Below are 13,372 nucleotides of genomic sequence, written 5' to 3'. Positions count from 1 at the left end.
ATAACTTCCACTATCAATTATTAATGTGCAACATCTTTCAGCAATCTTACATCTAGATTTGAACAAACTTCTTCTCAAAATAGGGTTTCCATCAACATCTTCATTCCACAAGATCCTTCTTAACATTAGGTTCTCACCATTTTTAGGTTCATTAGGTGTTTTAGCAACTTCTTTACAAGCCAAAGTGTTTATGATGTTAGCTACAATCTTCTTCCAAAGTTAGTACATTCAAAAGCTCTATGTCCTTCACCACACCTGTAACAAGTACCTTTATACTAAGATCTTTCTTCTCTTTTTCCACCATTATTTTTTGTAGTGTAACCGGTCTATCTACCTCTAGTTTAATTACCTCTTTTACAAGTAGGTTCTTCCTTCCATTCAGATTTTCCTTTATCTTGCATCGCACTGCCAAATCTGCTATCTTCTTCATATGTTTTGCCCCTACTTCTATGAAATCTACCTCTTCTTCCTCTATGTCTCTGATCATGTCTCTTTGCTAATCTTTATTTAGCCTTCAAAGCTTATTGTTATGCTTCTTCTACACTATCCATCTTAAACATAATTGATCTCATCTTGAATTGATGTCCTCAAACCATTAAGGTTTCTAGCCACTTTCTCAACTTCATCATCCACAAGTCCAAATCTAATATCCAATTTGTGGAATTCCTTAGTATATTCCTTCACACTCATGTCCTTTTGCCTAAGTTTTTTATTTTCTTCAACAAATTAGCTTGGTAATCTGTAGGGAGAAATTTCTTTTTTCATTTTTCCAATCATCTTTCTCCATGTCTTGATCTTTTATTTTCCCCTTTTTTGTCTCCCAATTTACAAATGATCCCACCAAAGTGAAGCATGAGCCTTCAACTTTGCGACTGCTATCTTAACCTTCCTATTATCAGGAGTACCATCATACACAAAGTATTTATCCATCTCAATGATCAAATCCAATACAACATTAGTCTCAAGTCTTCCATCATAGCAAGCAACTTCAACAATAGGTTTAGCATTCACCCTAGACAAAACTCTCATAAGCCTTTCCTCATCATGCTCAACCTCAAGTTCAGGGTTAGGATTCAGCGGTGCCTCTTTGCATTATCTCAATAGCTTCAAGTTTCGCTACAATCTGCCTCAACATATCCATAATAGCATTATCAACATTTCCTCTACCTTGAACCATCTTGACAATAGTTCCTACAAGATTGTACCTTAGGCAAGTTATAGATCAAATTTCATATTTTCCACCTGACAACCAATTTCAACAAGGCTCCACAATCCAAGCCTCAAGAAAGAACTTGCTTTGATACCACCTGACATAGGGTAAAAATAGTATTTATGAAACCATGTGAAAACATGTGGAATAAACTCAACTTAAACCTTCCAAAACTCCCCTGCTCAAAGATGCACATGAAAGATATGGATAACTCAATGAAAACAAAGAGAATACAATGCCAAATGCAACATAAATGTAGGTGTAATTATTTCACTTCACATAAAGAACCCACAACATGCCTGGTTGTGAGGCCTTCCGTGTTGCGGCCAAATACAAATGAATTTATGAAATCAGTCCCAATTTGCATCTTCTACCTCTGTCTTCTCTAAGATCCTAGCTCTCATCCTTTCCTACATCTAACCTAGCTTCTTTTATAGCTATCTAAGCCACAAATTGGCTATTCAAGCATTTAATTACAATATACGTCCAAACTTGGAAGAGTAAACGAAAATCCACACAAAGGACAATATGAAATCATGTGCACTCAAATGTAGGTCCACACATGTGTTAGGAGTTAGTTCCTAACTACGCAAGACACCACGTAATCAAAAGAAACTGCCCCAACCAAAACAACACACTTCATTGGATGAAAACAAGAGGAAACATGGACCACAAAGAATGACACAAAACTTGAGTAATAAGAAATATTAGAACTATTGCACTTAGGACAAGGATCTAGGATAGGTCCTCGACATGATGACAACTGTGCATGCTATGAAAACAAAAGAAGCAATAGCTACTTTGTGAACAACAGACTGGTACAAAAAACAAGAAATATTTTTGATAGATGCAAGATTGCTCAAAGACACAAGATGCTCTTGCATTAGCCTTGGAAGTTGTTGATCTGTAACAATATTTGTAGAGGTCATCCCTCTAACGCCTCCTTTTGGAAGAACCAGGGTCTTATTGACCTCCTCTTAAGAAGATTCCTTGTGAAAGTCAAAGGTTCTTGTGTTTTTAAAGCAATTTGGAAATCCTAGGAAACATTGAGGCCATTTGTTAAAACTAGTGGCCCTCTCTGCAAAAATAATGTTATCAATGGTGACCTTACTATTTGGTGGAACTTAAGCATTGGTGAGAAACCCCTAGCATTGATGCAAGGGTGTTCAGCCAAAGGGTGGTATGGTAAAGGCATTTGCTCCATTTAAAATACCCTAATAAATGGAATGTTGGGCAGTTGGGAGGGGTTATGCTCTAGATTCTACCTCCCTATTACTCAAAAGAGGACCTATGCTATACTAGATAGAGCATGTAGGCTCGCAATTCCCTCTTGTCCTATTACTATTGTAGGTCGTAGCCCATTGGACATAGTATGGAAGGATGGTGCTCCTTTCCCTAATACTAAAGAAAAGATGATTTATCAGTTCCTTCTAGCAATGTCACTTATGAGCATCTGAAATCAGTCTAGAGGATGACGCTTAGCTTTAAAGAATGGGATTGTACTCTTGTTGAACTGTGGCATAAACCTAATTATCCTAAGAAATTTTGCTTCCTTTGGAGTTTCCTCTTGCACAAGTTGCCTGTCTTTAAACCGGACATGTACTTTAACCTTTGCTCCTATTGCAAAAAACCTTGAAACCCTCTACCGTATATTTTTTGAATTTTTCTTTGCCAAAGAAGTATGGGCCTTATTTGGGATCTTTCTTTATCAGAACTTAAGCATTCATGATTTTATTTTAAGGAGATTTATGAGTAACAGCAAAAGTTGTGACCTTTTTTGGTCTATTCTTTCTACTGAAATCTTCTGGCACTATGGAAAAAAAGGAATGATCATTTATTCTTTTGTATTGTTAGAAATTTTATTGGGTCTCTTAGCATACCCGTAATTCATGATATTGCAATGTGGGTTACTCCAATTTTAAAAACTAAGGAGGAAAAGTTTAAGTAGCTTCTTCAGAATGGATCAACCACCATGTTAAACAAGGAAGGAAAGTATAGGTATATGGCAAAAATTTATAAAGAAGGGCCTTCTCAATCACTAATACATTCTGAGATGCAAGGAGAATGATTCCAGAAGGAAAGAAGACCCCCATCATAGCTGAACCTGTGGCTTTTCTTTCCCCAGCAAAAGTGACTGTGACATCTCCTAGTCCATAGGTTTGGACTATAGTAGTCCCTAGAAATGCCATTCTTGAATAGATTCAGGATTATTAGCTTTTTGTATATGTATATGGCATTTTTGTTGAAACTTCTAAATGAGCCTGTGACTTAAATTATGCAATATGTGATATAAACTACCAATGTAAGCCAACTATGATTATAGTTGCAGAGCTGTAAAATTTTGATTTATTATACTCAATAGAAAAAAAAATCACTTTATTAAACTAATATTATAGTTTTTCATATAAAATTCAATGAAAATATTTATGAATATTTTTTAACATAAACATGTTTTCTCATGTTTAAAATAAGTTGGCATGCTTTGTGCCTCGCTGAGCTACCTCAAGTATGAACACTATATTAAAAATAATAATAATAATAGAAAATAGAGATATCATTCATTAGGAGTCTAATTTATAATTTATTAAGTTCTCAAAGCCACATATATTTATTCAATTGATTGAATACAATATTGATTAGAGTTAATAAAAGTTTCCTTGCTAACATGACACTTTATTAAAGTAATTGTATAACAAAGATGAAAAATTAAAAAAATCATATTTTAAAAATTACTACAAAACATCTTTATTTTTTTAAAATAAGTAATAAATAGTGTACAAAATATTATATTTACATTAATGATCATTTAATTATTATCTCGTTGAATAAATTCAATGAAGTTTAGTTTAGAAAAATAAATAGTACTAATGGTATTAGTTCTATTGCAGCATAAATAAATATTACATGATTTAGAAACAATTTGTAACATAAAAATATATACAAGTGCAAATTACTATTGTAATAAAATTTGGGATTGAAGATTATATTTAGGATGAGAACTAGAGTAATCAATTGAAGTTGAGGAACTAGAGAATTAAATATTATGGTGATGTCTCGTTAACAAAATTAAAAATGGTGTCCCAAAAGTTGTTAAATAGGAGGAGAAGTAACATTAGAAGGGGGGTGATAATACACTTAGGATTTCCCTCCTCTGCATTAACAAATATCAACTTGTTTTGCAACTTTTACGTACCCTCAAAAATATTACACAAAGCATTTCTTGTTAAGATTAGGGGTATTATTAGGACAAAATTATTGCTTTTGAATCTATATTTAAATGTTGTATTTAGGGTTCAATTTAGGAAAAATTAGAATTCAAAATATCACAATATCAAATGATTTGAAAATATTTGACAACAAAAATTAAGAATAAAATTACCATTGTAAGATAAAGTTTTGGATTTAAGATCAGAATTGAATGTGGGTCAGATTTAGCTATAGGGTTCAAATAGAATTGAATTTGTAGTTAATTAGATACATCTTAGATTAAAGATAATGTTAGAATTAAATTAGTATTAGATTCATAAGGGTTAATATTATGGTTCGAGTTAATGTTTATATTAAGCTTGAAATTTGCATAAGATATTATATTACATGCCTTATAATGTAGTATTCAATGTATATCGACTATCGGCTTAACCATTGCACCTCCTTTTGGTGCAAGTGCTAGTTATATTTTCAAATAAAAAACCTATCAGCACACTTCTTGCACCTCCTTTAGGTGCAAGTGCTAGTAATAGATACAAGTAATAGACAACAATCTAAAACATGACAACAACTTGTGAGCCTCTCATTTGGGAGGTCTTGCATTTGAGTCTACTGAAAGCTTAATGAATATTAATAAATAATCTAGACTTCAACCCATTACCTATCAAAAAATATATATAATAGATACAAGTAAACTAAACAATTTAATAAAGCTAAAAGGAAAAAAGGATGATTCACCATCAAAAATCTACATGGCCACCAAGAACATGAGCGAGTTAGCTCCTATCGTAAGTCAACATCACCAATATTAAGCTGCCACTAAAGGAAGTGGTCAAAAGATCGCTCCTTTATATAAAGCCAAACTAAAGAATCCTAAGACTTATTGTGTGAAGCAAAGATGCCAAAACATTGCTCCTTCTATATAGACATTCATAGTATTTGGCATCAAGTAGCTTTGATCGGTTCATCAAGTTTGAGAAGCTACAATCTCATATCAATATAACATATTGTCTGAAATTATAATCTGCAAAGTTGGAAACTTATTTAGAAAGACATATAATTGACAATGTGAGCTACCTCCATACCTTTGGCCTATGTGATATGTTCAGATTTCATCACAAATATTGAATCATAAATTGCTGAGTTTACTCACTATCCACTTGAGAATAATTATCAAATACGATACATCATTGGTGGAGCAACACAGTGAATGTTCAAAATTACCATGTTGACAATGCACTGGCATCTCTCGCGGGGATTGGAGAAACGGTTTAACAACCTTCTATGTCTTCTGTAAGTCTAGTGGTTGTATCAGGCATTAATAGGTCGAACTTTTGGTGCAACAACAATCGCTACTTCTACCAAGTGGTATCAGAGCTTGGTCGCAAGTTTGAATTCACACAGGCCGCATCAAGTAATCCTAGGAGGAAGTTTGCATCCCTCCCCAGTATTTACGACATGGTCTAACAGCCTCTTGTGTCATCTGAAAGTCTAGTGGTTGTATCGGGCATTAACAGATCGATCTTTTGATACATTGACAATTGCTACTTCTAATACACAAATCATATTATTCAACGACAAACTCATTATATACTTTGATATCTGCAATAACATTACATACTCTACAGAAACACTTGTTTCATATTGGCTACCATTTGATATCTCAGATTGAAGCATCTATAGTGAATTTCAGTATCATTACAGCTCATCACCTAAGTTTTCTTGTGGAAAATAGAAAAATCATCTCTATTATTGGTTCCCATATTGATCAACTCATATACATCATATATTAACGAATGCCCATACAGATGAAACGATAATATGTTAACCCATATACATATATAAATACACTTTTAATATCTCCATTAGCAATTTAATGGATAAAGAGACAATTAACATAAGAGTTGATTAAACCAACATAGATAAGCAGAGGGTCGTGAAATCTTGAGGATCAAGCTGTTTGGTCCTAAAGGACACACACATTCGGTATGGAAATATAAATAATAGACTGTGATCAAGGCAATCCATTGAGGAAATATTTTAAATCAAAAATACATATGGTATCCATCAAATAATCATTGAATGAATGCCTTATATATTCATTCAATATCCAAAACACAGTCAGCATAATCTCAAGAAAGCAGCGTATGAAAGGAATAAGAATCCATTCTTACAATACATCAAACCAGATAGAAAATCAGATATTTTTATTTCCCTTTTACATTAATCCTTATTGGTATTATCGATTCCAAGCATTCCAATAACAAGTCTGAAATAGAAATATATGGGACATCTACATATTTGGAATCTGAACACTCAAATTGTCATATCAGATAATACAAACCACTGCTGAAAGCCAAATAAAAGCTCGCATAGACTATTAGGAATAAAATACTATCATTCATAAAACATCTGTTTAGCAGAGATTGCTGCCAATTATATATCATCTTTGCATACATCTATATCTTAGATTAAATATAGTAATTGATCATTGGTGGAACATCTATTACATGATTTGATTACAATTAATTGTCATAGTAAGAAGGAGCACTGAAGGTATCCCTAATTTCTGACATAGGCGAGTGGGGGATATTACAGAGAACTTTCCTTTTTAGATTTACAAGCACTTAGAGAAACCTTAGTGATAATAAAGACTAAATATGTACACTACTTTTCGATAGAGATCAGTTTTTCATGCTTGGTGAGATTTCTCTTGATGCGTTAAAAGGTAAAGAAGAGGAGGTAGATATGCTTATTGATGAGCTTTAGGTTACTCAGGATTCTTTGAAGAACACTCAGATGGCCCATAAAGAATTAAAAATTCAGATTTGTGAGCTTTGAGGAGAACTGAGCTTGGCTCAAGCATCGTCATCCACAGTAGAAATCCAGTCTTTTATGGCTACCATAACATTGAGGATGAGAGTGGTACTCCTGGTTTGAGTGGAGAAGCCCTTATGATGGAAAGGAGTGAGGACCTTTCAAATTTGCAAGAGCTTGAGAACAAGCATGATTCTGAAATTACTGAGTATACACACAGTTTGCATCATGGGGTCCTGGCTAAATGTAGAGATGGATACATAAGTGACTCAAACTTGATTAGGCCTTCAACAATGCATGAAGAGTTAGAAAATTCAATGGTGCTGAGACACAACCCTATTGTGTTGGTGATTCCAAGGTGGAGCATGAAGCAGGCCTAACATTACAATCTGAGATGCATGTGATGGAGTCACTTGCTTTGGGTTGGTATATGCTTGGAAAAGGTGAGTTCCAACAGATCTATGCTCCAATTTATGGAGATGGGCATGAGAGTAAAGTATTCCAGCCAAAACTTGTTGGGTACAAACCAGTGTTACCCAGAGATGTGACCCGGACATGTGTTTCCAGCATAATTTGAACCATCCTGGAAATGGGGATGTTGTGGAAACTCAGAACCTTCCGGAAACCTGTCCCCTAGCTGCCCATAAAATTGATGCTTGAATTTTGATAATTTGTTCCTGTTTCCACTCTCATGTGTACTCTTAAATTAAATTATTTCACACAAACATTATATGTTAAGGTTCTATAACATATGTAAGCATGCTTAATCAATGTTTTTACATGAATATTTGAAATTTCCTTATATATTTAATAATTTCCCTATTTTTTATATAGCTGTCCCCACAGCCATCTCCTTCTCTGAGAATAAAAACTATCCTAGAAACCCATTTCACTGTCCCCCATTTTGGAAACCCAGGTAACATAGGTTCCAGTTAAATCATTGTTATTAGGAGGCTATCCTACATTGCTGGTTACAAAAGTTTTTTATTGTAATTTGATGACAGCAGTTGTTGGTATAGATTGGAGGGATTGGGACAATTACTCCAATGTTGGATATTGGCATGGTGAGGAGGGTCTAGCAGCAGATGGCATTAGGGGCATTTCTTACACTGTTAGCGGTATAAATTTCAGCCTGTTTGATGTTCTTTCGTATTATAACAGTGATCTACTATGTTTTGATATATTCTTTTTTGTACCTTTGATGGACATTCATCACATTTTTGTGTATTCGCTCAAATGAATAGTTGGCATGAACTATACCTTCCATTTGAGGGAGTGTGATAGTGTGATGACTTGGGATCAAGGATTTGCATTATGGATGGAGTCCCTCTCTAGTTGTTACAAATTGATGACATATCAGAAGGCAGCAAATTGTCGTAACCATATTACTAAGATTGATATGGAATCCTGGTATTCAGACTGGCATACAGATGCAGATAACATTTGGCATTCAGGCATTGGTGTGTTTGGTACAGTGCTTCATTGTCATGATGTGTAGTTTCACAATTCAAGGCATGGTGATATTTTTATCAAAGTGGGGCAGCAGAAGCTTAAAAGATATGTCCAAGGGAGACATACCAAGGTTCAAGATTAATTTGGGATCTGAGCATTGATTTTGTATTTCTGAGGTTACAGCCTTTTAGACAATCGTCTATGAAGTAAGTGGAAAAATAGAAGTTAAAACCATGCTGTTATAGTCCTTACCAGATAATTTCAAAGGGTGGCACAGGTTGGTAATAAGTTAAAATTACCTTTCAACAGCAGGATTCAGAATACTTTCCATGTTTTGTTCTTAAAGAAAGCCCTCGGGCACCAAATCAACTCATCCATGGAGCTCCCCCTGCAGGACTATGAAGGAAACTTGATCCTTGAACCTGAATCTATTTTGGATGTAAGGGGCCAGAGACTATGTACTTGTAGCAAAGCTACTCCAGGCTACTGGATCAAGTGGAAGGGGCAACCACCAGAAGATGCAACCAGGCAAGGAATTGAAATCTTCGACACACCAACCTGAAATTGCTTCAGATAAGATTGCTGCCAACTGTGCAAGTTTTGTCTTATTGCACAAAAAATGTATTTTCATTTTAGAATCTTCTAGTATAACCTGCTTCCTAAAAAGGATATTAGATTTTGTTTGCCTTTACTGATTTCTAGAAAGGGGCCAAATCAGATTGTTTACTGGTCTTGCACTGCAAATTAATGAACCGCCCAAAGTGGGTACATATTATATATAGAAGACTCTGCTACGTTTTCCGGGTATGTTAAACATTATTTAATAATTATTGTTGTTGAGAAAATCTGGGTGAAGGGATAAAACCCCAACGAATCACCTCTTCTGTTGTAGTTCAAACTCTATACTGATTTATGTCAAAACCTGATGTTCAAGCTGTTTTTGTTAAGAGACTATATGTTCTGTAAACCCTACTGGTGCTGTTAAGAGATTTATGTCAGTTTTCTGTGAATAAATCAGTTCCAGGATCTGTAGCTTCTAGTGAATCTATGTAAGAACTGTTGAATGTTTGAATGATCTATAAGAAATTTAGTGTTTAGTATAAGTGAATGCTCCTTCTCTTGAATCTATATTTTGTAAGTGGTTGTTTTGTAGTTTTATAGTTTAAGAAAAGCAGATATTCAGATCATACAGACCTTAAGGTCTTTACAACTTTAGATGGAAAGTGGTTCTGTAAAAGAGGTCTTAATCATCTGAAGGATCTTGTTATTCAATGGCTTGGTTGAGGGAAGCAATTTGTCGAATGTTGGGCTCAAAGCCTCAATCTCTTGAGATGTACTAAATAGGTTGTTTCCTTCCAAAATGAACATGTACAAATTAGTTTCAGTAAGATGTCTACTAAGATGGAATTCCTTGGAGGACAGAAATGATCTAATGGAGCCCACATTAGCTACATGTATCTAATTTTTAAAGATACGATTGTTCCTTCTTCCTCTTGTAAACTGGGAAAATAAACTTCAATTGTGAAGAATAGTGACTGCAACACGGCGATCAGACCTGAAAAGCATGCTTGTAGTTGCTCGTAAAGTAAGTATAATACTGAAAGCTGTTTACTGCATGTAAACTAAACCATCTACAAACAAGATATTGTTTTTTTTGTTTATGTACCATGGGTATAATTATATACTTCCAAATAAAAGATCCGTTACTGTACACCAAATAACTTGTAATATGTTAGTGTGATCAATATCATGATATGTAGGGATTCAAAACCCTCTTGATTAAAGATGATAATCAATACCGCTGAGCTGTTTCCATTTACCAAATCATATTGCTTTTCCGCTTAACAAAAAAACACCACAATACAAAATAGTTTATTTGTACAAATAAACATTGTAATTGTACAATATCATATCCAATTTGAGTATTGTAGTTTAAAGTAAATGCTCATTTTAAACATCGATGTTGATGATTGCATTGATCTGCTTCTTGGACTACTCACTGTAGATATCAGTGTTGATGATTACATTCTGAATATAGATAGATATGATAGTAAAATGACATCTAACTAATCTAAGAGGCAAATTGAATTGATGAGGATGATGGTGTGTGATATCTTCTACCAGATTCCAAATCTCAAACTCGAGACTGGATCAGTTGTGAATCATGAAAATTTTGGCAGAATGAATTCCCCTTTTGTAACAGCTTGGCCAAAAGAAACTTGTAAGAATCGTTATTAGTTCATTCAAACGACTGTAATTTGCTTAATGTCAAAGATGCTGAAATCTATGTAATCTTGTTGAATCCACTTTAAAAATGCCAATTCAAGATTGAAACAAGTAAATCTTTGAGGAACATTCGGTGGTTCCTGCATCAAATGTAAAGAATCGTTCATAATAGAACTTAATTAAATTTAGCTTTAATACATGACCATACATAAATGATCTGTTACAATTCAGGGTAGAACAATAAAAAGTCATCACAGTCAAAGGATAAAAAATGGATTGCAGCAAAGTGTAGATTTAGTGGATATAAGCAAATTCATCAGTAAAATCAATAAAACATACCTTAAACATGCTATATGATGCATTACAAATCACCGGTCATTTCCAAGTTATCTTCGGTGAGCATTTCAACATGTGTCGTCTTGCCCTTGTATTTTCCATATAGCATTTTGAGCTCAGGACTGTCGGATAGAAACCTTCGAGTGAAATATTCCTCAGTTATTAGCAGAATTCTAGTCAGACTGATGGTAAGGTCATGGCGAGCTGGCGATGAATTTAGATACTGAAACACCTCATACCGTGGCCTCATCCTTTTCTGTACACTATAGTTTAATAATATGGGGTATTTAACCACAACATTTGGCATTAACCCTAGAGTACATGTTAAGAACTTCATGTTCTTTTCTATCTTACCTACAGAGGCACAAAGGAATCGAGGATCCTTTGCAAGAGTTTGTTTGATCTCATGCTGTAGGAGGCCTGCGTTCTCCAAAATCTTCAATTTTACAGTCACTAGATTAATATCACAGGACACAATCCCAGGTGCCTTTCTAAGAGCCTCGAACAGGTTAGCCTTTGACCCAAAAAACTCGATCAGGAATAAGATTCTCGGAGCAAGAGTTTCATCCAGTCTGACACTAAGAATTCTGGGATTGTACGAAACGATAAAGTTCACATCTTTTTCAGCTATCCCTAATATTTTCAAGTATTCAATTGCAGGCTTCAAATAATCCACCGAACAAGTAAGAAGAGCAGGGTTTTTGAGAATGGTCCTTTTTACCTGCTCTACAGTGAACCCACAGTCTCTGAGCATTTGAATTACCTGACGGGCCGCTCCATCTGTGGATTTTCTTCTCAAAAGCCTGGGGTATTTCCTTATCAGTAATGTGATTTCAGAGGAAGAAAAACAACATTCCTGTTGCAAGAAATGCGTCATGGCATTATGGCGGTGCAGTGAATCTTCTTGTCTTTGTGCGTTTAAATTTGACTGCTTTGGGGTAATGGCTTCACATGTTATTCGCCATGAATTTTTTGACGAAATGGGGACTGTTGGTAGATTTCTAGAAAACACAGTAAGAAAATCAGGTGTTGCTAAAGCAATTGAATGTAAGGAAATGGAAGGAAGATGAGATAACAGCGATGTAGGCCGCGTAAAAAGAGAAGCCCTAGTGTCATAAACCGAGCAGCAACGAAGCAAGCAATCCATTGAAGATAGGATGGGTTTGCAGTCATAGGGAATGGCCCTATTTCGGGTGTTTTGTCATTGCATTCCAAAGAATAAAGAAAGTCAATATCAGAGGGCTAACATTTGCTACCCATCCGACAAGGGCAGGAGACATGAATTACCAGAAACATCTCTATTTTCGTGAGAGATGGGGCGTTTCATAATTACAAGAAAGAACTCGGGAGTGTTGCACCCTATTTTAGAAGATTATATCTATAACAAAGTTTGAAGGTATGACTAATTAGGCAACTTGTTAAAATAGCACATCTAGTAAAAGGTGTGAGAAAAATGACTTTTTAATTGATGAATAGTTCCTTTTTTCATTAATAAAATATTAAAATTACATATTCACAAAAAAAGGGGTCAAGGGATACAAGTGTAAGTTTAAACGGACTAAGGTCGGAAACTCATCTACTCATAAAAAAAAATATGAAGCCTAAAGGTTGAAGTTCAAACATCAAAAGATAACACAACAAAATAAATGTCCTCAAGCTGTAAGGGTGATGCTAACTAAGGGAGGATCTCTATCTATAGAACCCCATACATCAATGGGGTTATGAGGTGGTTGAGGAGGAGCCCACCATCATCAGTAGTAGCAGCAATATCAGGATCATTTTTTCCTCCCTCCAGTCTGGGAGGGGAAATAGCTAAATCCAATCGAGGGAAGGACCATTTAGGGTCTCGTCTATAGGAAGCCCACCTAGAATCAAAAGCAACTAGAGGAGCCACCAGGTGAAATGGCTTGAAAAAACCATGAATCCACTGCCAATAACATTGGGCACACTTGCGGAACAAAAATTATGTAGAAAACTTTCTGGTTACCCATCGAAAGGACATTTGGGGTCAGGAACACCAAAATGTCAGAGTCGAGGGCCCAAATCTAGCTTGTGGAAAAATGTGTAATCTTCGTCTCAGTAATAGCTTACCAAACAATGACAAACCTAAGGCTACAAGTCTTC

At 35.0% G+C, this 13,372-nt stretch overlaps 1 protein-coding gene across 1 annotated transcript; it reads right to left on the bottom strand.

Moving 5' to 3' along the window:
• Positions 1-10,547: 10,547 nt before the first annotated feature.
• On the bottom strand, positions 10,548-12,596 carry LOC149539684 (transcription termination factor MTERF15, mitochondrial-like). The gene is made up of 2 exons (XM_089800908.1): positions 11,252-12,596; positions 10,548-11,052 (listed from the first exon to the last, which is right to left on the bottom strand). Exon 1 carries the CDS (start codon positions 12,393-12,395, stop codon positions 11,274-11,276), a length of 1,122 nt encoding a protein of 373 aa, XP_089657034.1. The 5' UTR covers positions 12,396-12,596; the 3' UTR covers positions 10,548-11,052; positions 11,252-11,273.
• Positions 12,597-13,372: the final 776 nt, after the last annotated feature.

This window comes from Cupressus sempervirens, chromosome 9, assembly GCF_028749045.1.
Source record: "Cupressus sempervirens isolate cs-2001-9-10 chromosome 9, ASM2874904v1, whole genome shotgun sequence".
Lineage (NCBI taxonomy): Eukaryota > Viridiplantae > Streptophyta > Pinopsida > Cupressales > Cupressaceae > Cupressus > Cupressus sempervirens.
The sequence above is the reverse complement of the archived record's forward strand: the minus strand, read 5'-3'. Positions and strand labels throughout refer to the sequence as shown.